A 27,959-nucleotide genomic window follows, 5' to 3' on the forward strand; every position below is an offset into this window, starting at 1 on the left:
GAAACTAGCAACTTGAGGGTTATCGGGAAACTTGAGTCCACTGTACTAAGTGTACTTGAGGGAACTTGACTATATTATTAGTTCAACACAAATATGAAATACTTAACATAAGGAACATAGATCCAATTCCAGAACCTGTCCTCTTAAATAATACAGAACATAATATTTTGACGTCAAAATCCCCAAGCGGACAAACTATGTATCATGTACTATAAATCACAGCAGTTTACATAAAAATTATTCCCATTTTCTATGCATGGGTCGCTTTGTTAAGTTAGTTTCAGGTGTTTTAACAGGTGTTTTAATACACCACCTTGTCCATTGTGGCAACTGGAGAGCATGGGCTGTTCCATCTAAGGATACTAAAAACTGCATGCCCATGTCAGCATAGTTTAGCACATGCTGCAATGGTATGGGATTACGGCATCATTTAGAGGCAAACAGTTGCAACATAGTCAAATATATGAATGCATTAAATATTATTTTTAATTGACTTGCCGAGAGATTATAATTTAGTTTACTTACCTGTCTTGTTTTCCAGAGTCTTGTACAGTGGACTCTACACCATCGCAGGCCAATCCCAGTTCCCAGCAAATTACTGACCGATCACCAGCTACCAGACCTCCCTGGCTTCGCACCACCCGACCTTGGAAGCCTATCACAGGTCTGTATTGAATTCCTGCAATATATGATACTCTTTCATATACATGACTGGATGGCTGGAGCTGGAGGAGACAGGAGTTACACTGCAAGCTCCTGCACTATTGAATTACCTAAGTATTGGGAACAGGGTGAGGGCTACAGTGGTGTCCCAGGTTACATAAAGGTTGAGGGAAGTTTAAAAGCAAACAAGATACAATAAAGAAGTGAAAGTGAGTGAAAATAACCGAGTTAGAGAAGTTTAGTTTTCTAGAACAAACTATTGTCAGTAACAAAGATGACCGCCTCCACCACGGGAAATGTAAACACACCAACAGATGATTGTTTCAAAGGATTCTCGCCACAAGATATAAGGAAAGGAGGAGGTGTTGGCAGGTTAGAGATAATTAAGGATATGCAGTAGTAGTATGAAGAAAAATTGCTTAATTAATGCTATCGCTCGCATTGGACACTGCTCACGTCCACTTTTTTTCTCTCGAATCCTAGCCTTAGACAGTGCTCGCGTTCAATACAAAAATATTTATATAATTCAATTTTTATCCGATCGACTTCAGGATAGTTTCAAAATACAGTGGTACCTCGGAATACGAGTGTTCCTGAATACGAGTTTTTTGGAATACGAGCAGTATTTGCTCTGAAAATGTGCCTCGGAAGGCAAGGGTTACCTCGGAAGGCGACTTTGTTGATACGCGTACAGGCCGACCTAGTGTGTGGTGGTACGGCAATCATCGCCCCTCACCTCTAAGTTTACCAGTGCCTCATGCCCAGTGACTATCCCACGTCAATTCTTCACCCGGATTTAAAGTGTTTTGTTGGATTTTTGGTCATTTGACCATAAAAGTTATTATATATCTCGCCATGGGTCCCAAGAAAGCCAGTGGTAAGGTTTAACCTAAGAAAATAGTGCGGCGTTTCAGGCGATAGTTGCAACACTGAAAAGTGTGTACACTTTTCACTGTCCTGACATTAATTTTCGATGTATGTATTTCAATTTTGTACCTATGTGTTCGCAATAGAATGTTCTAGAAGAACATAAGTATAAAATGTCACACAATGATGCGTTAGACCGGCACCAAATAAAAACTACGTCGATTACTCATGTTGTGTCAACAATACAATGGTCTTACCTCGATGGTGCAATGCTATGCCGTTCTCCCAAATAGACTATGCGGCTATTAGAGAAAACGGAAAAATTTCATGCCGGACATTTTCAAACTATCCCATAGTCGATCGCATAACAAAGAGTTTATAGAAATATTTTTTCTCGTGACTCGTGAATGAGTCCGCTGTGTGACCTCAACACAAAAAGTGGTAACACTCTCGAGCGCCGTGATAATGCTAAAGTGTTAAGAAAATGTGTGAAGTATGGGAAGAATTGCAAAGTTTTGTTGAAAAAACTCACCCAGATAAAGCTGTAGTAGGCCGTTGCATTGACCTTTTAAATGACAATGTGTTGTCTTACTACAGACAAGTGTTAAAATGTAGGTAAAAACAAGTGTCTTTAGACAGATTCTTAGTAAGACGAGCAAGTCTTAGTGGTATGCAGGCAAAACATGCCAGTGTGTGCACACCAGTGAAGTCCTCACTGCCTGATGTTATAATGGAATGGGACTCCCCTTCCAAACAGTAACACCTCTTCTCCTCCCTCCTCCTCACCATCTTCCATACGCCAACAGCAAGGTAAGTAATAACTTGAACATAGTTTTGTAGGTTTATTTAGATGAATTAGGTATAAAATTTAGTTTGAAGTGGGGTTTTTGGGGTAGTCAGGAACGGATTAATTCATTTCCCATTATTTCTTATGGGGAAATTAGCTTCGGAATACGAGCTGTCTCCAGGAACGGATTAAATTCTTAAACCGAGGTACCACTGTAAGCGCCTTTAGAGTTTTGATGACAAAATGAAAGATGTAACATAAAACTTGATGTCGTTGAACTTGATAAGTATTGAAAGATTATAAAAGTTTTTGGTTAAAATTTTAAAATATTTGTTAAAATTCTATTTGTGCTATTATTATGGGACTAGTTTTAAAATACCCGCCTTTATATTGCGAACAATCTGATATCAAAATGAGTGACGTAACACGTAAATTGATGTTATCAAACTGAATGAGTATACACATTAGGTTGCGGGTGTGATAATTGGTTCTCTTTCATGGGTAACTTTAGGCTTTGCTAAAGGGAGTCACGCTGGGCTTTTGGACAATATATATGCACATACCCCTGCGGGGAATTTAGTTGCGAACACAGTGATACCAAAATGAACAACGTAGCATGAGAATTAAGATGAGAAAACTGAAACGAGTATACACATTTTACTGATTTTGTGCGCTCACAGGTAACTTTTGCTGACTTTAGGCTTTGCTGTGGGGAGTCAAGCTTGGCTGTTGGACCTTATATGCATATACCCCTATAGGGAATTCTATTGTAAACACAATGATACCAAAACGAGCGACGTAGCACGAGAATTAAGATGAGAAAACTGAAACGAGTATACACATTTAGTGTCGCTGAGTGCTCGCCCGCACCGCCAAAGGTACTTCGTGCATATGCGTGGAGCGCACCCCCAGAGCACGATAGTGTTAAATTGGAAGAGGACAGTGGAGCTCTCAGGAGTGAGCTTTACACTCTAAAAGGAAGTATTCTTCAGCAAGGTAAGATTATTACTGCATTAACGAACAAGGTAACAAATCAGGAGGAGCAAATCAAGGAACTAGTGAAAGAAAATGAGGTATTGAAAGTGAAGACTGGTGACTTTGAAGAAATAAACAAGAAAATACTCATATGGTGAACAAGTCCAAGGGACCCTGAGGGCTAACATAGTTAGGCAAGGATCTGCAACTGGAAATTTCATTGACAACTCACATAGAGGAAGTTAACACTTTCGCGCACCGGGCGAGCGCCGCACTACCCCAGGTGGGTTTCAACGTTTCACGGGAGCGCGCGGTAATTTTGAAAAGTGTATACTCTTTTCAACTTTGTCACCTCAATTCTCGTCCTAAGATATTAAATGTGGTATCAATGGGTTTGCAATAGAATAATCTAGAGGAATAAATGCATATAAATTCCAGAAGCTCGGCTTATTACCCGCAGCAAACAGAGAAAGTGAGAAAGAGTTACCCAGGACCGCGCAAGAGCCATAAAATGTGTACACTCTTTTTACTTTGGTCACCTCAATTTTCGTCCTAGGTCTTACATTTTGGTATCAATGGGTTCGCAATAGAATTCTCTAGAGTATATGCCTATAAAATAAAAAACCGGGTCATGCTCCACCCGCAGACAAGTTGAAGACGAGCCGTGCGGTACCCGCGAGGGCGTGCCCAGTCGCCCACCCATTACCCTCCCAATTCCTGGCCACAAATGTTTAGTATTTTTTCCAAGTTGCTAATCTCAATTTTTGTATTACACCGCTCATTTAGGTATGAAATTGTTTTAATAGAATGCTTTAGATGGATATATGCATATAAGGGCAAATTGAAGAACAATATTGCCAATACAATACACTCAAGAATGAACAACAATAAAAAATATATAAAAACTAAAACTTTTTGTACTTACCAATTCAGTGTTTGTGGAACATGACATGGGTTGAAAATTTGTTTTATCCACTCCACCTGCTCCTGGAAAACGTTTCCCGACGGGTCAACCCATGTTTTGTATAGGTGGAGTGGATGGTGGGCAAGCATTACTGCTTATCAGCTCAGAAATGTTTCTTTTGATGGTATTTGCTGTAGCATGGTGCAGGACACAGTGGAACATCACACATCTTGCACTTATAGTGTGTGTTCCTCCTTTTACCCGACATTCTGCACACACAACACCTCAGACGCTTCTCTATCTTTACTTCGGTATGGGACAATTTTCTGTTGAGGCGTTCTGGATTATCCACAATATGGGGTTTTGTCCTAGCAGAAGCACCCCCTAGGGATAATCAGAGTCTCGTCTTCTGACTCAGACGATGAAGGTAAATCTACAGGTCCAGGTGAAGTGAATAATAGTCTGTAATCCCAACGTCTTTATTGTCAAAGGCAGGAATTCGAGGAATAAAACCAGCATTATCACTTCACACTAGTACACCTGGTCTCTTACAAGTCGCAACAGGGGCATGACGGCAAGGAAGCGATGCAAACAGTGGACCAGGAGCTGAAGCCCGTCTACGCACAGTACGGCCGCTACGTGCACGTGAGGTGGAAGCACGTGAACATGAGGCTCTTGTGCCTCATGTTGTTCCATGCTGTGGCCCTTGGCTGGGCGAGACGCTGCTGATGCGACAAATTCTCGCCCAGTAACACCACTGGTACTGGCACCAGGCTCGGTAACACTGTTCTGATTCCACTTCACTAGAACCAGAAAAAGTCGCCTTCCTCTGACTCGTCACCAAAAACATTCTCAGACTCTAAATAAGCACAGGAACTGTGTGGTCGAGGGTGAATTGGAGTAGACACTGGGCAAGGTGGCATGGGTGAGCATATAGGCCTCGCTATGGGAGGCGGCTGTATCTCATTTTCACTGTCCGTGCTACTATCATCGGTCAATTGTGTGTAGTCTTTATCAATGTCAAGTCATCAAAATCACTTTCCTCGCCATCAGAAAATAATTCATTGGTTATTTGTTCTTGGGTGAGTGATTGCATGGTGCGTGCCCAGGAAGCGTTTGGCTGTGCGCTCGACATGGTGGCTGCTGGGTAACTGATGCCTCCCACACGATAGTAACGTGAGCTGGATTTTTTTTACAAAATGGCGGCTGTTTACTATAGCCCCTGGGCAGCGTATGGGGGCCCCCTCTACCCCGCGGGCCTTTCAAATCTTGCGCGGTACTTTAATACATCATATGATGTGGGTCTCAAGTTACTGCAAGTCACTCAACCCATCATATGATGTGTTGCACACTTAAAGGGTTAAATACATGGATGGGGAAATATTAAAGAAATTATTCATGACTTGTTAAACCAAAGCTAGAATATTTAGCAGTTGTATGGTGCCCATATCTTTAGAAGCACATCAACAAACTGGAAAAGGTGCAAAGACATGCTACTAAGTGGCTCCCAGAACTGAAGGGCTACGAGGGAAGGTTAGAGGCATTAAATATCCCAAAACTAGAAGACGCAAGAAAGAGGTGATATGATCACTACATACAAAATAGTAACAGGAAATTATAAAATTGATAGGCAAGATTTCCTGAGACCTGGAACTTCAAGAACAAGAGGTCATAGATTTAAACTAACTAAACAAAGCAGCCAAAGAAATAAAAGAAAATTTACTTTCGCAAACAGAGTGGTAGACGTTGGAACAAGTTAGGTGAGCAGGTGGTGGAGGCCAAGACCGTCAGTAGTTTCAAAGCATTATATGAGAGTGCTGGGAAGATGGGACACCACGAGCATAGCTCTCATCCTGTAACTACACTTAGGTAATTACACCAAGGGAACAGCCCATAGCAACTGTCTAACTCCCAGATACCTTTTACTGCTAAGTAACAGACGCATCAGAGTGAAGGAAACTCTGCCTATTTGTTTTTCTGCTGGCACTGGGGATCGAATCTCTGTCCCTAGGTCCACAAGTGTAGAGCACTTTACAGCCTCCGTGGTGTAGTGGTAAGACACTCGCCTGGCGTTCCGCGAGCGCTATGTCATGGGTTTGTATCCTGGCCGGGGAGGATTTACTGGGCGCAATTCCTTAACTGTAGCCTCTATTTAACGCAACAGTAAAATGTGTACTTGGATGAAAAAACGATTCTTCGCGGCAGGGGATCGTATTCCTGGGACCTGTCCAAAACGCTATGCGTACTAGTGGCTGTACAAGAGTGTAACAACTCTTGTATATATCTCAAAAAAAAAAGTCAGTCAGTCCTCTCGGCCACCAGTCCCGTGTGTGTAATTACCTAAGTATAATTACCAGTGTAGTTACAGGATGAGAGCTACGCTCGTGGTGTCCTGTCTCCCCAGCACTCTCCTATAACGATTTGAAACTCCTGACGGTTTTGGCCTCCCACCTTCTCACCTAATTTGTTCCAACCATCTACCATTCTGTTTGCAAAAGTGAATTGTCCTATATTTCTTTGGTATTTATTTAGTTAGTTTAACCCTCAAACCGCTAGGGGCCCCAAATGGAATTCACACCCACAGGCGCAACAAAAAAAAAAAAATCCAAAAAATTCTTTAGTCTTATAGAAGTGTTCATTTTTGTTCCCTGATCACGGAAAAAATAACAAAAATCGTAGGTGGCATATTTAAGCTGCAATAGGGTAGCGAAGTGTGGCAAAAAAAGGGGCGTTGGCAGAGCCTTCGCCAGACGAGGTCTACTCCGCCCGAGGTGTCAGACGGCAGTTGCCACAAATATATTATTACCTAATTATTTCAATGTCTCTGATTGATTTTTTCTTATTTTTTTTTTTGCAGTAATATTATTCCATATAGTGAATTGTGGTATATTTATATTATAAAATGTGTGAACCATCGCTGTACTCAAAATTATGGTGTGCATATTAGTGATTCAATTATTATGTTCATAAAACAATAAACAAATAGTTTTGCTGTTGTTACACTATATACACAGGTTATATATAAGTATCTGCATGTTTTGTACACCATAACGAACTACTAAGTTGGTCTTGTGAGTCAAAAAGCAACGACGAGTGACCGCCTAACACCAGCGAGCCACTCACTGCCACTCCCTCCCTCAACACCACCTCACTCACCCTCATTCACCTCCCACAATACTGTTTTTGTATTTATTCACTATACACAGACGTTATATATACATATTTACATGTTTTGTTCACCATAACTGTACATCTAAGCTTGTATGGTGAGTAAAGGCACAAAGACGTAGCTACTCACACAGTCAGCTGATCGGCGGCCGCCCTCGAGGCCAGACGCACTAATATTTGTCCTCCAACAATATTGTTTGTGGTGTTATTACGCTATATACACACACACATTATATATAAGTATCTACCTGTTTTATTCACCATACCTGTACAAATAAGCTGGTATGGTGCCCAAAGACCATAGTGGCCATCAGTAAACACCATGCCAAGTCGTGCAGACGACACTCCTCCCTCACCAAAATGGCGGCTCCCAACCTTCTTCTCTCGCTGTTCTCTCACACTATACACACGTTATATATAAGTATCTACATTTGTGTTCTCCATAGCGAACCACTAAGCTGGTATGGTGAGTGCAGTCAATAAATGGTGGCCACACACAGTCAGAAGACGATGCCACAACCCTCTCTCCCACAGCCTTACTCCTCCCTCCATGGAGCACAGCACTAAATAGCACCACAATCCTGCTATTATCAGAATCCAGGTCAGTTTTATCACAGTCAGGGGGCTTCAGTAATACTATCACTGCTAAATAATAGCAGTATCATTTATATTATGGTACTGTAACCCCGCGATTATCCGGGATTCGAACATCCGAAAAACGCCCTTATACGGCCAAAATCGTGAACGGATAAAGTTATCACAATATCCGGCCAAAATAGCCCAACCCGTTCTCGCAAATTCGTAAAGTCAATATTGACTTATTAACTACGTGCATAGGTGATATACTAAACATAATAGATACCCCTAAAGAGATTCATAGAAAACACCGACCTTACCTAACCTTTTTAGTATCTTAAGATAAGCATCTTATTGCTTCGTAATTACAATTATTCCTTAACCTATACCTATTATAGGTTAGGTAATAATTGTAATTACGAAGCAATAAGATGCTTATCTTAACATACTAACAAGGTTAGGTAAGGTCGGTGTTTTCTATGAATCTTTTTAAGGGTATCTATTATGTTAAGTATGTCACCTATGCACATATTTAATAAGTCAATATTGACTTATTAAATTTGCGAGAACGGGTTGAAATAGCCACAGGGACCGGATTAAAGCAGGTTTTCTGCAGAAATTACACTATCCGGTCAGTCCCCCGGATAATCGTGCCTTTGTCCGTATATGAAAACATGAGGCGGGCCATACGGTATTAATCCCGTCTGCCAGAGACTCGAGGCGCATGGTGTAGGTGGGGGTGGGGTTGGTGGGTGGTGTTGGGAGGGTGGGAGGGGTGCGTCAGGAGGGACTACCTGGGTACAGGAATTACCATTAATTTTAGAAAAATTAATCATAGCCAAAAACAAATAAAATAACTACTAGTAATTATGTAATAACAAATAAATAAGTTTCCTAAAAGCATTGTGCACAGGCTGAAGTTTCCTTCAAAAATATTGTGAATTTTTTCCTCCTGGCGGCCTACGTAACGCGTTATGGCTGCCCCAAGTGGACCTGTTCAACACTGGTCAACCCATGTGCGTCCGTCCCTCGTGTTATACACAGTGCTGCGCCATTAGTGAAATATTTTTTTAAATAACTTTTTTATTTTCATAGTAACTTTGAACATTTTTGGCCAAGACTATGTCTGGTAGCAGCATCAATCGTTCTGGAGGTGTTAAGAGGAAGAAAGTTGTCCTAACAATAAAAGACAAGTCACAGTTATACACCTCAACCAGTGCGGCCTCACAGTGTTGCGCCATTAGTGAAATATTTTTTTAAATAACTTTCTTAATTTTCATAGTAATTTTGAACATTTTTGGCCAAGAATATGTCTGGTAGCAGCATCAATCGTTCTGGAAGTGTTAAGAGGAAGAAGATTGTCCTAGCAATTAAAGACAAGTTACGTGTTGTTCAAACAGTGAGGCGTCACAGGCAGCCAAGCGCCTTCAACAAGTGAGGCGCCACAGGCAAGCCAAGCTCCTTCAACAAGTGAGGCATTATAGGCAAACCAAGCGCTTTCAACAAGTGACGCGCCACAGGCAAGCCAAGCGCTTTCAACAAGTGAGGCGCAAGCAAGCGCCTTTAACAAGCGAGGCGTCACAGGCAAGCCAAGCGCCTTCAACAAGTGAGGGCATGCAAGCGCTTCAACAAGTGAGGTGCAAGCAAGCACCTTCAACAAGTGAGGCCTCACAGGCAACCCAAATGCCCTCAACCAGTGAGGCTTCAGCAGCTGGCAGTCAAAACTAACTTAGCTTAATGAACTGTACAGTAATTTTAAGTGTTAATTTTAGTGTTGTGTTAGTATAGGTTACGTAAATTGTTAACACTTTCGCGCTTTCGATTAGAGATAACTCGTCACTGGTTTTTCTTACGATTCCGCATAACTGCCTACTTTTCTCGTCAATCGAAAAAATATTTCTATAAATTCCATTTTTTAACCGAAATGGATGGGGATACTCTCAGATTGTTCTCCATTAAATTCCCGTTCTCCCTCACCGAACACATGGCATCTCGGCCTACCCGGTCACGTGGTCGGCCCATTGTTTTGTTGACACGCCAAGTGCCCACAGTGCGCTCCCCTCTCGCGGCAAACGTGACACGTTTTACGCACTTATTTCCGTTCCGTTTCCGTTCTCGTGTACCTAAAACCCATTCAATACCTTCAACATGGATGCTGCACCAGGAACAAGCAGTGGAACGCAAAACAAAGGTAGGAAATCTAGGAAAGCAGAAGAGATCGCCAGGATTTTCGATCTGTATCGTGGGGTCAATCTCACTCCATCCAAGATTCCCGACGTTGTTGAAGCCTTTTCAGGGTCTTCTGATGATGATTTGGAGGCTGACGAACCGGAAAATGATGTTCTTTATGAGGTGTCCTCAAGTGATGAAGATATTTCGAGTGAGAGTGAGGATGAGAGTGATGAAGAAGCCCCTGCCCCGCCACGCGGTAACCGCACGTGTCCGGTACCAAAGAGGGCTAGGCTGGGTGATGAGTGGAATCGTAGCAATACTCCTCCCATCGTTGATGACTTTACTGCAACCCCTGGCCTAACAATTCCACTACCTGCTACTCCATTGCAGTTTTTACAATTATTTTTCACTAGAGCAGTGGTTGAATACTTAGCGTATGAAACAAATTTGCATGCCACACACGTCATACATCTCATGGCTGAGTCAGCAAGAAAAACGTGGAAACCAGTGTCGGTGAAAGAAATGGCCCGATATTTGGCCCTGTGCATACTGATGGGCATAGTGAAGATGCCTACAATGAGGATGTACTGGCAGACGAATCAGATGTGGCATTGTCGATTCTTCAACTTGTTTATGTCGTCTGCTCGGTTCCAACACATTTCTAAGTTCTTCCACATGTATAACAAAAAAGGCGTTCCAGTGAATAATAGTGACCGATTGATAAAAGTTAGACCACTAATGGACTATTTTTCAGAAAAATTTGAATCTGTATATATCCCCAAAAAAGAATTGAGTCTCGATGAGGGTACAATGGCTTGGCGAGGCCGCCTCTCTTTCAAGGTCTACAATCCCAACAAGCCTGATAAATATGGTGTAAAATTTTATATGTTGGCCGAAGGGAAATCAGGCTACATATATAAATTTGATGTGGAATTGGAAAAACGACGTGGAAACCGTGATGGGGTTGATGGCGCCCCTAGTCAACAAGGGTTATCATTTGTATATGGATAACTACTATAACTCGGTAAGCCTAACAGAACAATTACGTGAAGTTGGTGTTTACACATGTGGCACACTTAGACTCCAACGTGGCGCCCCCAAGGATCTGCAACAAGTTGTAAAGGGTAAAATGGCAACCGACTCGACCGTATACATGCGTAAGGATAACACCTTTGTTATAGTTTGGAAGGACAAGCGCCCCGTCTCTGTCATCACCAATATCCACAATGCCGACACTACTCAAGCACAGCGCAGGAAACGCGTTCGTAAAGGTGACGGGAGAACTGGAGTAGAAATTGTGAAAATGAACAAACCCAAGGCCATAGTGGATTACAATAAGTTCATGAAAGGTGTTGATCATTTTGATCAAATGGTCAAATATTATGAGTTTGCAAGAAAAACCCACAAATGGACCAAGAAGATCACTTTCTATTTTCTGCAAATGGCCATGCTCAATGCATACGCATTGTATAACCACTACTCAACAGATACAAAAATACTAACACTATTAGAGTTTCACGCAGTAGGAATAAAAGCCTTATTGGCGTGGAGCAGCAAGGAATGGCCAACAACAAGTATACCACATGTTCCCGACATAGATGCCAGCGCAGCTCCTCCTGCTGACGCGGCAGTTTCAACACCCGGGCCATCTGGTGCGAGGCGTCCTCTGTTCACCTCAACACCTAAAGCCCACTCATCAACCACAAATTCTGAAATGGACATTGAGGACATAGAACCACTTGATGTTTCTGATTTCATAGAAGATTCTACTACAAGTTTGGTGGTTCCTGTAGAAGACAATATTCTTCCAGTGAATCCAAAAAATACAAGAATTATAGATTCAGAACAACGTCTCAACTACAAGTTGACGCATGAACTCGTGCACTTGGCTAAAAAAAAGAAATGCCGTGTTTGTTACAAGTCTGGCAAAAGGAGGGACGTGATATATGGATGTAAAACTTGTGATGTGGCACTGTGCGCTGCGCCTTGCTACACAAGGTACCACCGAAAAAAGATATTTTGGGTGGAGAAAAAATAACCACCGGCAACAGCTTCACTCCACCTAAGAAACATCAGATGAGCAACTTCAGGATCAGAAGCCTGAAGATGGTGGAGTGAAGAAAAAATGCTCAACTGTTGATCTTCAATCAACATAGACAGGGTAAGTACACCTATTTTGAATTTTTTATCATCTATAAGAAGTTATATTATATACGTTTTGTAGAGAATTTATTTGCGAATTTTTTGGTACCAGAATGAATATTATATCACAAACTTCTATGAGTAAAAAAAAAAAAAAAACAAAGTATGTTTGGGGGTGTGGCGGTCGTGTGGCAGTGGGTTCCCTTTAGCCGTTGATATATCCAACACGTGGAAAATATTTGTATGTGTTATGTATATGTTTGTGTAGGGAATTTTACTGCGATCACTGTCATACAAATTATAAAATGTTTCAACAAGTATAAACATGACACATCAAACGAACGAAAACAATGCGTTCGTTTCTGCCGCGAACGCATACTGAGCGACGTGGTTCTATATTTGGCGCTTCTCTTACACATGCTTTGTACAAATGTTATACATTTCATCTTATAGAAAATTTTATTGCGAACACATTGGTATAAAAAAGAAATACGTACATAGAAAAGTAGGGTCAGGAAACGTATAAATGTATAAACTTTCCAAGCATGATTTCCCCCCTGTGTTTTCGCCAGTGCGCTCGCGGCTAACTACCCTCCACTTCACACACTCTTGCGGGTGGGCAATTACCTATATTAAACATTCATATGCATATGTCCGTGTAGAGAATTTTATTGCGATTCCAGTGATACCAAAAGTACCGATGTAGGACAACTGTAGGCTTCGCAACCATTAAGAGAGTGGAAACATTTTGTTGCTGTTTGGCGCTCTCGGCGAGTGATCTGCATAGTTTTTTATTTGGTGTTGATACTCCTTATGCTTGGGCGGCATTTTATAGGTATGCTCTTATAGACAGTTTCATTGCGAACACAGTGATACCAAATTTAAATACGTGCGCCTTCAATTATTGTCAGGACAGTCAAGAGTGTACACTTTTTCGGTCTTACACGTAGGCGCGCGAAGTGCCGAAAGCATCTAGGGTATTGATTTTTTTTGAGCGCCGAGAGCGCGAAAGTGTTAAGAATTTTTAACTTCAAGATGTGTGGCATCAATCAAGAAGACGAACACCAACAAGGTAAGTTGAGGTTTCTAGTTGAATATTTAATAATTGTATGTGGCAAGGCAATTCAAATTATGTTGTTTGTAGTATAAAAATAGTTGGAAATGGTCACTTTTGGACTCGTAGGTGAAAAAGTACCATTATCCGAAAAATGTAATAATCCGGCTGGGGGTCCTTCCCATATAGTCCGGATGATCGAGTGGAGACAGTATTTGTAGGCGATGCTGTGGTCACAAACTGAAAGCGGTGCCGTGAGCTCATGCTGCGTGCGCCAGCCTTGGTGGCTTGCTCAATACTGACGCTGTAACACCCAAGAATGTTGGCCTGGATTTTTATTCTAGGTGGCATCTGGCAACTATCGGTCGTGGCTGTACTATAGCTGCCCCTATCCCAGGCGGGGCGTTTAAATTATAGCGCTAGACACGAAATCATATATAAATGATGTGCGCGGTTTCGGTTTTGTCACTGATATCATTTATATATGATATGCGCGGTTTGAGGGTTAAATCTATGACCTCTTGTTCTTGAAGTTCCAGGTCTCAGGAAATCTTCCCTATGAATTCCGGTTACTATTTTGTACGTAGTGATATTTCCTCTTTTTCTTCTATATTCTAGTTTTGGCATATTTAATGCCTCTAACTTCTCCTCGTAGCTCTTGCCCTTCAGTTCTGGGAGCCACTTAGTAGCATGTCTTTGCACCTTTTCCAGTTTGTTGATGTGCTTCTTAAGATATGGGCACCATACAACTGCTGCATATAACAATTTTGGCCTAACAAAAGTCGTGATCAATTTCTTTAGTATTTTGCCATCCATGTAATTAAAAGCAATTCTCAAGTTAGAAAGCGTGGCATAGGCTCCTCGCACAATATTCTTTGTGGTCCTCAGGTGATAGTTTTCTATCTAGAACCACCCCTAGATCTCTTTCTTTATCAGAATTCTTTAAAGATTTCTCACATAATAGTATATAGGTTGTGTGGGGTCTCTGTTCTCCTATTCCACATTCCATAACATGGAATTTATTCACATTAAATTCCATTTGCCAAGTGGTGCTCCATATACTTATTTTGTCCAGTTCTTCTTGAAGGGCATGACAATCGTCTAAGTTTCTTATCCTTCCTATTATCTTAGCATCATCAGCAAACATGTTCATATAATTCTGTATTCCATCTGGTAGATCATTTATGTAGACAGTTAACATCACCGGTGCAAGAACTGAACCCTGTGGTACTCTTTTGTGACATTTCTCCAGTTCGATACATTGCCTCCGATTACTGCCCTCATTTTTCTATCAGTCAGAAAATTTTTCATCCATGTTAGCTTACCTATCACCCCTCCAATATTTTCCAGTTTCCAGAACAACCTCTTATGTGGAACTCTTTTGAAAGCCTTTTTTAGGCCCAGATAGATGCAGTCAACCCAACCATCTCTTTCCTGTAAAATCTCTGTGGCTCGATCATAGAACCAGTAAATTCGATACAAAGGATCTTCCAGACTGAAAACTGTACTGTCTATCTGATATATCATTTCTCTCCAGGTGTTCTACCAATTTAGTTTTTATTATTATTGTTTCCAATATTTTGACGATTACACTTGTCAATGATACAGGTCAATAATTGAGGGGTCTTCCCTGCTGCCACTTTTGCAATTTGGAACTATGTTAGCCTTTTTCCACACATCTGCAAAGACTCCTGTACACAGGGATGTCTGAAAAATCAGCTGAAGTGGAATGCTGAGCTCAGGGGCACTCTCTCTCAGAGCCCATGGTAATTACCTAAGTGTAATTACCTAAGTGTAGTTACAGGATGAGAGCTACGCTCGTGGTGTCCCGTCTTCCCAGCACTCTTTGTCATATAACGCTTTGAAACTACTGACGGTCTTGGCCTCCACCACCTTCTCACTTAACTTGTTCCAACCGTCTACCACTCTATTTGCGAAGGTGAATTTTCTTATATTTCTTCGGCATCTGTGTTTAGCTAGTTTAAATCTATGACCTCTTGTTCTTGAAATTCCAGGTCTCAGGAAGTCTTCCCTGTCGATTTTATCAATTCCTGTAACTATTTTGTATGTAGTGATCATATCACCTCTTTTTCTTCTGTCTTCTAGTTTTGGCATATTTAATGCTTCTAACCTCTCCTCGTAGCTCTTGCCCTTCAGTTCTGGGAGCCACTTAGTAGCATGTCTTTGCACCTTTTCCAGTTTGTTGATGTGCTTCTTAAGATATGGGCACCACACAACAGCTGCATATTCTAGCTTTGGCCTAACAAAAGTCATGAACAATTTCTTTAGTATATCGCCATCCATGTATTTAAATGCAATTCTGAAGTTAGAAAGCATAGCATAGGCTCCTTGCACAATATTCTTTATGTGGTCCTCAGGTGATAGTTTTCTATCTAGAACCACTCCTAGATCTCTTTCTTTATCAGAATTCTTTAAAGATTTCTCACCTAATATATAGGTTGTGTGGGGTCTATGTTCTCCTATTCCACATTCCATAACATGACATTTATTAACATTAAATTCCATTTGCCAAGTGGTGCTCCATATACTTATTTTGTCCAGGTCTTCTTGAAGGGCATGACAGTCATCTAAATTTCTTATCCTTCCTATTATCTTAGCATCATCAGCAAACATGTTCATATAATTCTGTATACCAACTGGTAGATCATTTATGTACACAATAAACATCACTGGTGCAAGAACTGAACCCTGTGGTACTCCACTTGTGACATTTCTCCATTCTGATACATTGCCTCTGATTACTGCCCTCATTTTTCTATCAGTCAGAAAATTTTTCATCCATGATAGAAGCTTACCTGTCACCCCTCCAATATTTTCCAGTTTCCAGAACAACCTCTTATGTGGAACTCTGTCGAAAGCCTTTTTTAGGTCCAGATAGATGCAGTCAACCCAACCATCTCTTTCCTGTAATATCTCTGTGGCTCGATCATAGAAACTGAGTAAATTCGATACACAGGATCTTCCAGATCGAAAACCATACTGTCTGTCTGATATTATATCATTTCTCTCTAGGTGTTCTACCCATTTAGTTTTGATTAGTTTTTCCAATACTTTCACTATTACACTTGTCAATGATACAGGTCTATAATTGAGGGGGTCTTCCCTGCTGCCACTTTTGTAGATTGGAACTATGTTAGCCTGTTTCCACCCGTCTGCTACGATTCCTGTACACAGGGATGCCTGAAAGATCAGGTGAAGTGGAATGCTGAGCTCAGATGCACATTCTCTCAGAACCCATGGTGAAACGCCATCTGGGCCAGCTGCTTTGTTCTTACCGAGCTCCTTGAGCATTTTTTCCACTTCGTCTCTAGACACCTCTATGTGTTCTATGTTGTTCTCTGGAATTCTTATTGTATCTGGTTCCCTAAAGATTTCATTTTGTACAAACACACTTTGGAACTTTTCGTTTAGTGTTTCACACGTTTCCTTTTCATCTTCCGTGAATCTATTTCCCATTTTCAACCTCTGAATATTATCCTTTACCTGCAATTTGTTGTTTATGAATTTATAGAATAGACCTGGTTCTGTTTTACATTTGTCCGCAATCCCTTTTTCAAAATTTCTTTCTGCCTCTCTCCTCACTGCCGTGTAGTTGTTTCTCGCATCTTTGTATCGCTGGTATGTTTGGGGGTTCGGCCTCTTCCTGTATTGATTCCATTTTTGTGTCTTTCGGTCTCTAGCCCTCTCGCAATTTCTATTGAACCAATCCTGTTTCCTAGTTCTGCATCTCTGTTTTGGTATAAATTTTTTTGTGCCTTTATCATATATTTCACAAAACTTGCCATACATCTCATTCACTTCCTTGCCTAGCATCAAGTCTGTCCAATTATACTCACTAAAAAAATTTCTAAGGTCACCATAATGTCCTCTCCTGAAGTCTGGTTTTTCAACTGCTTCAACCTCCTTATTTTCTTCCAGCTTATAACGCATTGCATACTTTATTCCCAAAAAGACATGGTCACTTTTACCCAAGGGAGGAAGGTACTGAATGTCAAATATCTCTTCCTCCTTCCTGGTAAATATTAAATCTAGCATGGAGGGAACGTCCCCTTCCCTCATCCTCGTAGCTTGTTTAACATGTTGATACAAGAATGTTTCCAGGATGGTGAAACTCCATCTGAGCCAACTGCTTTCTTTCTTGAACAAATCCACAAGGGCCGTGACGAGGATTCGAACCTGCGTCCGGGAGCATCCCAGACACTGCCTTAATCGACTGAGCTACGACAGGATTAAAAGGGTTGAAACCGAAGTTCTACTGAACTTACTGGATCCCGTAACCTCCCCGAGACACAAACCAGGATTTTACACGACCCCCCATCCCCCCTGCACCCGAGTAGAACTTCAGTAGAACTTCAGTTTCAACCCTCTTAACCCTGTCGTAGCTCAGTCGATTAAGGCAGTGTCTGGCATGCTCCCGGACGCAGGTTCGAATCCTCGTCATGGCCCTTGTGGATTTGTTCATTTGATGCATCACGTTAGTGTGATCTGTGTGTGTGCTTTCTTACTTAGCTCCTTTAGCATATTTTCCACTTCATCTCTAGACACCTCTATACGCTCTGTTGTGGGGAATTCTGCTGAAATTCTTATTGTGTCTGGTTTTCTGAAGACTTCAATTTGTAGAAACACACTTGGGAACTTTTCATTTAATGTTTCACACATTTGATGTAATTACCTAAGTGTAGTTACAGGATGAGAGCTACGCTCGTGGTGTCAAAGCATTGGCAAAGAATTATAGACCAGTTGCACTAAAATCGCACATAATAAAAGTATTTGAGAGAGTGATTAGGAGTCAGGTCACCAATTTCATGGAGACCAATGACCTTTACAACCCAGGCCAACATGGATTTCGAGCGGAAAGAGCGTGCCTTTCACAGCTACTTGAGCACTACAACAAAGTCACTGAGGTATTAGAAGAAAAACAGAATGCTGATGTGATATACACAGACTTCACAAAGGCTTTCAATAAATGTGACCATGGCGTGATAGCACATAAAATGAAGTCAATGGGAATAACCGGTAAAGTAGGACACTGGAAACTCAGTTTTCTGTCAAACAGGACTCGGCAAGTAACGGTCAACCATATAAAATATAGTCCGAGCACAGTTAAAAGCTCTAAATCTCAGGGTACAGTCTTTACACCGCTGCTTTTCCTTATTCTCATATCAGATATAGACAAAAATACAAGTCACAGCTTCGTATCATCCTTTGCAGATGACACAAAAATCAGTATGAAAATTACCTCGGCTGAAGACATTGGAAAAACTTCAAGCTGATATTAATAAAGTTTTGACTGGGCATCAGAAAATAACATGTTTAACAGTGATAAATTCCAGGTACTCAGTTACAGTAAAAATGAGGACCTTAACCCTTAAAGTACGCATCACGTCATATGACGTGCTGGACGTTGTTCCAGTCGACTGCGCATCACGTCATATGATGTGTTGGAGTACTACGCAAGATTTAAACAGCCCGCGGATACACGGGGTTCACCACACCTTCATCAGGGCTCTTGTAAACAGACGCCATTTAAAAAAAAATAGTGGGCCAAACTCCCGGGTGTTATTGGCCTCAGTATTGAGTGAGCAACCAAGCCTGACGTACGCAGCATGAGCTAACAGCACTGCTGTTCAGCTTGTGACCACAGCATCGCCTAAAAATGCCATAATATACTTGTTCATGCTATTATGTAGCGATGATATTATTACAGAAGACCCTTGACTGTGATAAAACTGACCAGGGTTCTGATAATAGCAGGATTGTGGTGATATTTAGCGCTGTGCGCCATGGAGGGAGGAGTAAGGCTGTGGGAGAGAGGGTTGTGGCGTCGTCTTCAGACTGTGTGTGGCCACCATTTATTGACTGCACTCACCATACCAGCTTAGTGGTTTGCTATGGTGAACACAAATGTAGATACTTATATATAACGTGTGTATAGAGGGTATAAACAGCAAGAGAAGGTTTGGAGCCGCCATTTTGGTGAGGGCGGCTGCACGACGCCACTGTGCAGACGACGGTGTTGTTTACTGGTTACCACGATGGTCTTTGGGCACCATACCAGTTTATTTGTACAAGTATGATGAATAAAATAGGCAGATATTTATATATAATGTGTGTATATAGCGTAATAACACCACACAGTATTGTTGGAGGAGAAATATTAGTGCGTCTGGCCTTGAGGGCGGCCGCCGATCAGCTGACTGTGTGAGTAGCCACATCTTTGTGCCTTTACTCACCATACAAGCTTAGATGTACAGTTATGGTGAACAAAACATGTAGATACTTATATATAACATCTGTATATAGTGAATTATTGCAAAAACATTATTGTGGGAGGAGAATGTGGGTGAGTCAGATGACTGGAGGGAGGGCGGGAGTGGCTGGCTGGTACACGGCGGTCACTCCTCGTTACTTTTTGACTCATAATAACTACTTAGTGGTTCGTTATAGTGAACAAAACATGTAGATACTTATATATAATCTGTGCTTATAATGTAATAACCGACAAAGTATTTGTTCACTGATTGATGAACATAATTGAATCAACAATATGCACACCATATTTTTGAGTACAGCGATGATTCACTCATTTTATTATATAAATATATCAAACTACACACTATTGAATAATATTACAGCAAAAAAAGTATGAAAAATCAATCACATTGAAATAATTCGGTAATTATCTCTTTGTGGCAACTCCGGCCTGACAGCTTGCTAGCAACAGACCGCCTGGGACGCACGCTGAGTCAGCGCCTATAATTTGCCAGACTTCCCCGCCCTATAGCGCGCAATATATGCCACTTACGATTTTTTTATTATTTTTCCCGTGATCAGTGAACACAAGTTAACAGGTTAGAAAGAAAAAATATTTTTTTTTTTTTCAAAATGACATGCGCCTGTGGGGATGACAGGATATTAAACCCCGAGCATGTTAAGAGTTGAACATAATACAGGGTACAAAACACAATCAAATGTGCCCATAGTAGGAAAACAGCATGTAAAGGATTTGGGAATAATGATGTCTGACGACCTAACGTTTAGGGAGCATAACCAAGCAAATATTGCGACAGCCAGAAAAATGATAGGATGGATTACGAGAACTTTCAAATCCAGGGATCCCATCACAATGGTTGTACTCTTCAAGTCACGTGTGTTGTCCCGTCTTGAGTTCTGCTCAGTACTCACTTCCCCCTTCAGAGCAGGAGAGATTGCTGAAATAGAGGGAATACAGAGAACATATACGGCACGCACAGACGCGATAAAGCACCTAAATTTTTAGGATCGTCTCAAAGCCCTCCAAATGTACTCACTAAAAAGAAGACAAGAGAGATATCAAATAATATACACCTGGAAGATACTGGAGGGCCAAGTACCAAATCTACACAGTAAAATAACAACGTACTGGAGTGAACGATATGGAAGAAAATGCAGAATAGAAACGGTGAAGAGCAGGGGTGCCATAGGCACAATCAGAGAACACTGTATAAACATCAGAGGTCCACGGTTGTTCGACACCCTCCCAGCGAGCATAAGAAATTTTGCCGGAACAACCGTGGACATCTTCAAGAGGAAACTAGATTTATTCCTCCAAGGAGTGCCAGACCAACCGGGCTGTGATGGGTATGTGAGCCTGCGGGCCGCTCCAAGCAACAGCCTAGTGGACCAAACTCTCACAACTCAAGCCTGGCCTCGGGCTGGGCTTGGGGAGTAGAAGAACTCCGTGAACCCCATCAACCAGGTAAACATGTTCATATAATTCTGTATTCCATATGGTAGATCGTTTATGTAGACAATAAACATAACTGGTGCAAGAACTGAACCCTGTGATACTCCACTTGTGACATTTTTCCAGTCTGATACATTGCCTCTAATTACGGTCCTTGTTTTTCTATCAGTTAGGAAATTTTTCATCCATGCTAGCTTACCTGTCACCCCTCCAATATGTTCCAGTTTCCAGAACAACCTCTTATATGGAACTCTGTCGAAAGCCTTTTTTGGGTCCAGATAGATGCAATCAACCCAACCGTTGGCTGCTGCATGGATGATGTGTGAACACGCTCTGATCAAGTTCGTATGTGTGGGAAAAAATGGGTTCATTCCTTGTATTGCAAAACATTTCATGTATCAATCGGTGATTGTTAATATTTTCTCAATAAAATTTTCGAGATGTGTTCTGATTTACCCTGTTCAGTGCAGGTAATGTATTTTTAAAGTTACGACACAGGCTGTGACAGCCATGCCATATAATGGCGATTGAGCCTTGTCACTAACTGAAAGCTAGCCATGACAAAATATTTTGACTTCACCTTTTCTCTGCTAATAATAGAATATACATTTGCAGAGACTAATGTGTAGCTTTTGTTGAAAAAAAAAAAACTGTTGTAATACTATAATAAAATTGGTAAATTGAGTTTTAACGAAGCTGAAGATTACGAAGCTGTGAAGATTGTTATCCTCTGCAGCGCTTGTTTTCTGTTGTTTGGTACTGTATACAGGGTACATACAGTATGTACACTTATTTTCAGGCATTCACTTCACACAACAGCTAGGCTTACTACTAATTCACAATTGAAAATTATTTCTACTGTATATTTACACTGTACAGAATCTTTTTGTCAAGGCTTAAATAATCATTAACAGTTACAATACTGTATTCTATCACCACTTTTTAAACTAATTTATATGCCTTTCACTCGTATTTTATATAGGACAAAAATAATATGGTGTTTAACGAAGATAAGTTCCAGCTCATGCGCTATGGAAAAAATGAAAATATAAAAACGGAAACCACGTACAAAACTCCGGCAAATCATAACATAGAACGAAAAGGCAATGTAAAGGAGCTGGGTGTATTCATGTCGGAAGACCTTGCCTTTAAAGAACACAATAAAGTAGCCGTCACAACTGCAAGAAAAATGACAGGTTGGATAACAAGAACTTTTCACACTAGAGATGCTATACCGATGATGATACTTTTCAAAACGCTTGTGCTCTCTAGAGTGGAGTACTGTTGCACAATGACAGCCCCTTTCAAAGCTGGAGAAATTGCTGACCTGGAGAGTGTGCAGAGATCCTTTACTGCTAGAATCCACTCAGTAAAACATCTAAACTATTGGGACTGACTAAAGAGCCTAAAACTGTACTCCCTTGAGCGCAGGCGGGAGAGGTGCATAATAATTTACACATGGAAAATATTGGAGGGGCTGGTCCCAAACCTGCACACAGAAATAACATCACATGAGACCAGAAGACATGGCAGGATGTACAGAATACCCCCGTTGAAAAGCAGAGGTGCAACAGGTACTCTGAGAGAGAACTCTATCAACATCAGAGGCCCGAGACTGTTCAACACGCTTCCACTACACATAAGGGGCATAACTGGCCGACCCCTCAGTGTTCAAGAGAGAACTGGATAAGCACCTCTAAAGGATACCTGATCAACCAGGCTGTGACTCATACGTCAGGCTGCGAGCAGCCGCGTCCAACAGCCTGGTTGATCAGTCCGGCAACCAGGAGGCCTGGTCGACGACCGGGCCGCGGGTACGCTAAGCCCCGGAAGCACCTCAAGGTAACCTCAAGGTAACCTCAAGGTAAGGTAAGGTGGTCCTCAGGTGATAGTTTTCTATCTATAACCACCCCTAGATCTCTTTATCAGAATTCTTTAAAGATTTCTCACATAATATATAGGTTGTGTGGGGTCTATGTTCTCCTATTCCACATTCCATAACATGACATTTATTAACATTAAATTCCATTTGCCAAGTGGTGCTCCATATACTTATTTTGTCCAGGTCTTCTTGAAGGGCATGACAATCATCTAAATTTTTTATCCTTCCTATTATCTTAGCATCAACAAACATGTTCATATAATTCTGTATACTAACTGGTAGATCATTTATGTAGACAATAAAGATCACTGGTGCAAGAACTGAACCCTGTGGTACTCCACTTGTGACATTTCTCCATTCCGATACATTGCCTCTGATTACTGCCCTCGTTTTTCTATCAGAAAATTTTTCATCCATGTTAGAAGCTTACCTGTCACCCCTCCAATATTTTCCAGTTTCCAGATCAACCTCTTATGTGGAACTCTGTCGAAAGCCTTTTTTTAGGTCCAGATGGATGCAGTCAACCCAACCATCTCTTTCCTGTAATATCTCTGTGGCTCGATCATAGAAACTGAGTAAATTCGATACACAGGATCTTCCAGATCGAAAACCATACTGTCTGTCTGATATTATATCATTTCTCTCCAGGTGTTCTACCCATTTAGTTTGGATTATTTTTTCCAATACTTTCAGTATTACACTTGTCAATGATATAGGTCTATAATTGAGGGGGTCTTCCCTGCTGCCACTTTTGTAGATTGGAACTGTTAGCCTGTTTCCACACGTTTGCTACGATTCTTGTACACAGGGATGCCTGAAAGATTAGGTGAAGTGGAATGCTGAGCTCAGATGCACATTCTCTCAGAACCCATGGTGAAACACCATCTGGGCCAGCTGCTTTGTTCTTACTGAGCTTCTTTAGCATATTTTCCACTTCATCTCTAGACACACCTATCTGCTCTATGTTGTTCTCTGGAATTCTTATTGTGTCTGGTTCTCTGAAGATTTCATTTTGTACAAACACACTTTGGAACTTTTCATTTAATGTTTCACACATTTCCTTTTCATTTTCCGTGAATCTGTTTCCCATTTTCACCTATTAGTATGGCACTGATCAGTGTAATAGCTTGAAAGAGCCACCGGGGCTTACAGAGAGCTCACCGGGACAGTATAATGAAATATTGGCATTTCATTACATTCAACGCTGGTTTTTCCATCTTACATTGTGGCTTGTTGAACTTGAAGCAATTGTTCCTGTATACTTCTATATAGAATATAATTTTCATACTATATACTCATATACTTCATGAAGAGCACTTTAATAATCATCAGCAGCAGCCTTAAAGATTTTTTTTTGCCTTTACTTTCAGGTCGCCCGAGCCGTCATGGATCAGGGTGTGAGGGGTTACTGGCTTCATCTCGCCTGCATCAAGTTTTCACTCTTTCTATTGCCTTCCTAACTTTCACTTTCTGTATTATTTAGGAAGTCATTGTACTATAGGAAACATTTGTATATAATGCAGTGTTTAGGTTACTGTTTTCTAAAAGAATTTACTGGTTACACTTTTTATCACTTTCTAATATAAAAGCAGTATATACCACTGACTAAAACCAAGCTCACAATGGTGAACAACATAAAACTCTTAAGGGATGATGGGTACAGACTAACTCTTGGCCAATACATTCTCTGATTTAATGTCCCAGATACATAGTTTATCTATAAACTGCTATCATTACTGTGCACACACACTAGCTACACAAGCTCAATCTCAGGAGTCTTACTCATCAGTTTAAGAGATGCTCAGTATTACTAACACAGGCAAAATACATGGCAAAATATACCTTGCACTCCAAAATGCACTGACTAGTCAGAATATCTTAATAAAGTGCATAAATATAAAGTTATCATTCTCGGGCTCTTTGACAAGAAATTCATCCCTTTTTTATGGTAGTCATATTAGGACTAAGCTGCATTTTCTTCTCAGAAGAAATTGTTAGACTAATTATGACGGTATTTCCTCGTACGACACATTTAAGTTAAATTTGTTGACAATATCAAAAGAATTGATACAGTAAAGCAAATGCTGTATTTTTCTATCAAATTCTGTATTAATAGCATTTTTCAAATTCTATTAATTTTCTATAAAAAAATAATTGTAATTACAAAGATTAATTCCCTCGTATACCTTACTTCTGTGGGGGAGCCCCGTCGGCTTCCTGAAGCTATCTGAACTGATAAGTTCTATACAGAGGAACCTCGAGTGACGAGCGTCTCCATCTACAAGCAATTCAGGTAACGAGCGAGTCACTTGCAAACAATTTGTCTCGATTAATGAGCAAACCACATTGTGTGGTTCTTGCAAATTCTCGGACAAATTCAATTGTATTTTTCAAGTTCAATTGAAAACAGTAAAACACAACATTTATAATAATTACATGTATTAAAATTACATTATAAAATGTCATATTGATGTTTTTCAGGGGTTGAACGGATTAATAATATTTCCATTATTTTAAATGGGGAAATTTGTTTCTTAAGACGAGCTCGGTGCCGGAACGGATTAAATTCGTTAATCGAGGCTCCACTGTATTAGTTTGGGGTCATCAGTCACAGGAGTTCTTATGCTTACCGGGAAACACGAGCCAGAACTTGGTTTCCTCAGAGAGGCGCAGGGAGCAATGGTCTATGAACACTTTACATATAAACTGCTGTACGTCATAATTGCCATTGGCTGGGGAAGGACCCAGAAAGGTAGGTGAATCAAAATAGACCACTGTCTGGTTAACCTGTGCAATCTACATCCCAAAAGCTCAAAATAACCCCCTGGTAGGGGGGGAGAGAAGCAACCCTTCATGCGACTAGCACTTCTGCTCATTAGCAATCCCTCCCCCCCCCCCATAGTAGGGAGAGATGGGAAGCCAGCAGTCCACCACTCCAGTTTTTGAACTGATGTGATAGTGGTCAAATCAGTCACCTCTGGCCTTGAGCTCCTGTTCTGGATTTTTTCCTTGTGGGGATATTCCAGCTGTGTGTGTTGGTGTTGGAGTGTTATTGGCTGGGTGGGTCTCACTGTGGCTGGTGCAGCTAATTTTACTTAAACGCAGGGGCCGATGTTTCTCTCTGCTTGTTTGTTGTTCTTGGGGGAGGTTAATTTTCTTTTCGTTTTACAAGGCATTCTTGCCTTGTTTAGACGGAGGTGGTCTGCTTAGCTTTTTATTAGGCAAGCCTAGGTTGTTTTGGTAGTAGTCTGTTCCCCCTTCCCCAAGGGTTTTCATAGTTGTTGGTGATAGTTTGCCTGATACCTGACAAGGTTTTACTGGCTTACCTAGCCCCAGTGCCTATAAGCTTCCCATAGGGCTAATTCATCTTACGGGCCCTGGAAAACCAGTGGGCTCGGTCGTACAATTAGTTTTTCCAAGCCACCCTCTCACCTTGTGCGAAGTCAGAGGTTGTTCGTTGCCCATGTCTCGGGGAAATGATTATCCGTAATGCCTCCGTTACACTGCCTGTTGGGTCTAGGACACCACCGACCAGGAGTCTTGTGGGCCTTGTTCCCCCTCTTGTACTTCACCTTACTCATTCCTTGTCTGTTGGTTCACCTTACTCATTCCTTTGTTGGTTGCCTAGTTGGAGACCCCCAGAGCTGCCCTGCTTGGGTTTTGGTGATGAGAATTTGGGGGTGTTGGTTGCTTTGACTTTGGTTTCTTCCAAGTGGGGCATGGTTCACCTTGCTCTCCCGTTTCCGGCTCCCGAACTTTTGAGGGATTTGGAGTCGGGGCAGGGTCTAGCTCAGGACAAGACTCGGGTGGTTTTGGGGATGCCCTTTCTGATTCGGGGTGCAGAGGTGGTTATCCTATTTTCCCGCTGAGGCTTCTGGATCAACCCAGCAGACTGCTTCTAGTTTGCTTTTCCCTGAACACCACCTTTTTTTCAAGGGTAGTGAGTGTGGAAGAGGGTTCTGTTCCAGGGCTTGTGTTGGGAGGTCTGCTAAGAGGGCTTGGGCTCCTTTTGCCCCTGCTTGGGCCCTTGTGCCTTCTGGGCAGGGGATGTTGCTGTAGGGGAGGGTTTTTGTTCCCCTTCTTCCTTTTCTGAAGTAAGGTTTACCATATTTACCAGTGTGATTTGTGCACCCTTGCATCTGGCGCATCCATCTTTTGTGTGGATGTTTTGTCCTGGGGGGGGAGGGGAATGTATTAAATTAATATGACGACTTTTTTGTTTGGTTCATCATACATTTATTACGTGTTATTTTCAGGTGCTTTTGGTACCCCTGCTCTTAACCACCTCTCAGATCAGTGGTTTCATTGTTTACATTTTTGGCAAGAATTTTGTTCTACAGTTTGAGTTGCCACGACTGTCTGCCAGTGCTGTGCTCCAGTCGTGGTGCACCATCCCACAGCTGTGGTTTGTTGATATTCGCTCTTTGCATATGGTGGTTGAAAGGTTATCATTCTTTTCCTGCTGTTTGGGGCATTTTTCATTTAGTTCACTCTTGTTCTTACCAGTGACTGTCGTTCACTTATTTGAGACATGTCTCGGGTGTGAGTTATGTCTGCTATGAAAGGGGTGGGGAGGTACGTGAATCGGTGTGTGTTTCCCGCATCACTGCCAAGGTGTCAGTAGTTTTGGTAAGTTTGTACTTGTCTTGAACTCTTAAGAGTTGTAATTACCTAAGTGTAGTTACAGGATGAGAGCTATGCTCGTGGTGTCCCGTCTTCCCATTGTGCTGTGGGGGTTGTGCTTCAGCTCTTCGGCCTGCCTCTCGCCTGTCATTCTACTGGTGTGCACGTTCCTGAGCTTCTTGAGCTCCTGCATTTCTACGTTTGCAGCCTTCACCTCATCACTGCCTCCTGCATTCCCTTTCCTTACTACTCTGCCTCTGGACAAGTTCTTTTTTGTCTGTGGCTCCTTTTGGTACTTGGTTACCTCCCGTGTCCCATTATGGGTGTACCAATCGTATTGATACATCCATGTTTTCCTACCCTGTCTGTTTCCCTGGGGGAACTATTGGGGGTGGTCAT

At 41.5% G+C, this 27,959-nt stretch overlaps 1 protein-coding gene across 2 annotated transcripts in view; it reads left to right on the forward strand.

Annotated features, from left to right (window-relative positions):
- Positions 1–24,570, forward strand: part of LOC123745431 (uncharacterized) — a 299,139-nt gene extending 274,569 nt beyond the window's left edge. For both annotated transcript variants that reach the window (XM_069300864.1, XM_045725999.2), the window contains 2 exons: positions 542–664; positions 24,308–24,570. In XM_069300864.1, the coding sequence (XP_069156965.1) occupies positions 542–664; positions 24,308–24,420 (236 nt within the window). In that variant the 3' untranslated portion in view covers positions 24,421–24,570. The remainder of the gene's footprint in view (positions 1–541; positions 665–24,307) is intronic.
- The last annotated feature ends 3,389 nt before the right edge of the window (positions 24,571–27,959 follow it).

This window comes from Procambarus clarkii, chromosome 44 (genome assembly GCF_040958095.1).
Source record: "Procambarus clarkii isolate CNS0578487 chromosome 44, FALCON_Pclarkii_2.0, whole genome shotgun sequence".
NCBI lineage: Eukaryota > Metazoa > Arthropoda > Malacostraca > Decapoda > Cambaridae > Procambarus > Procambarus clarkii.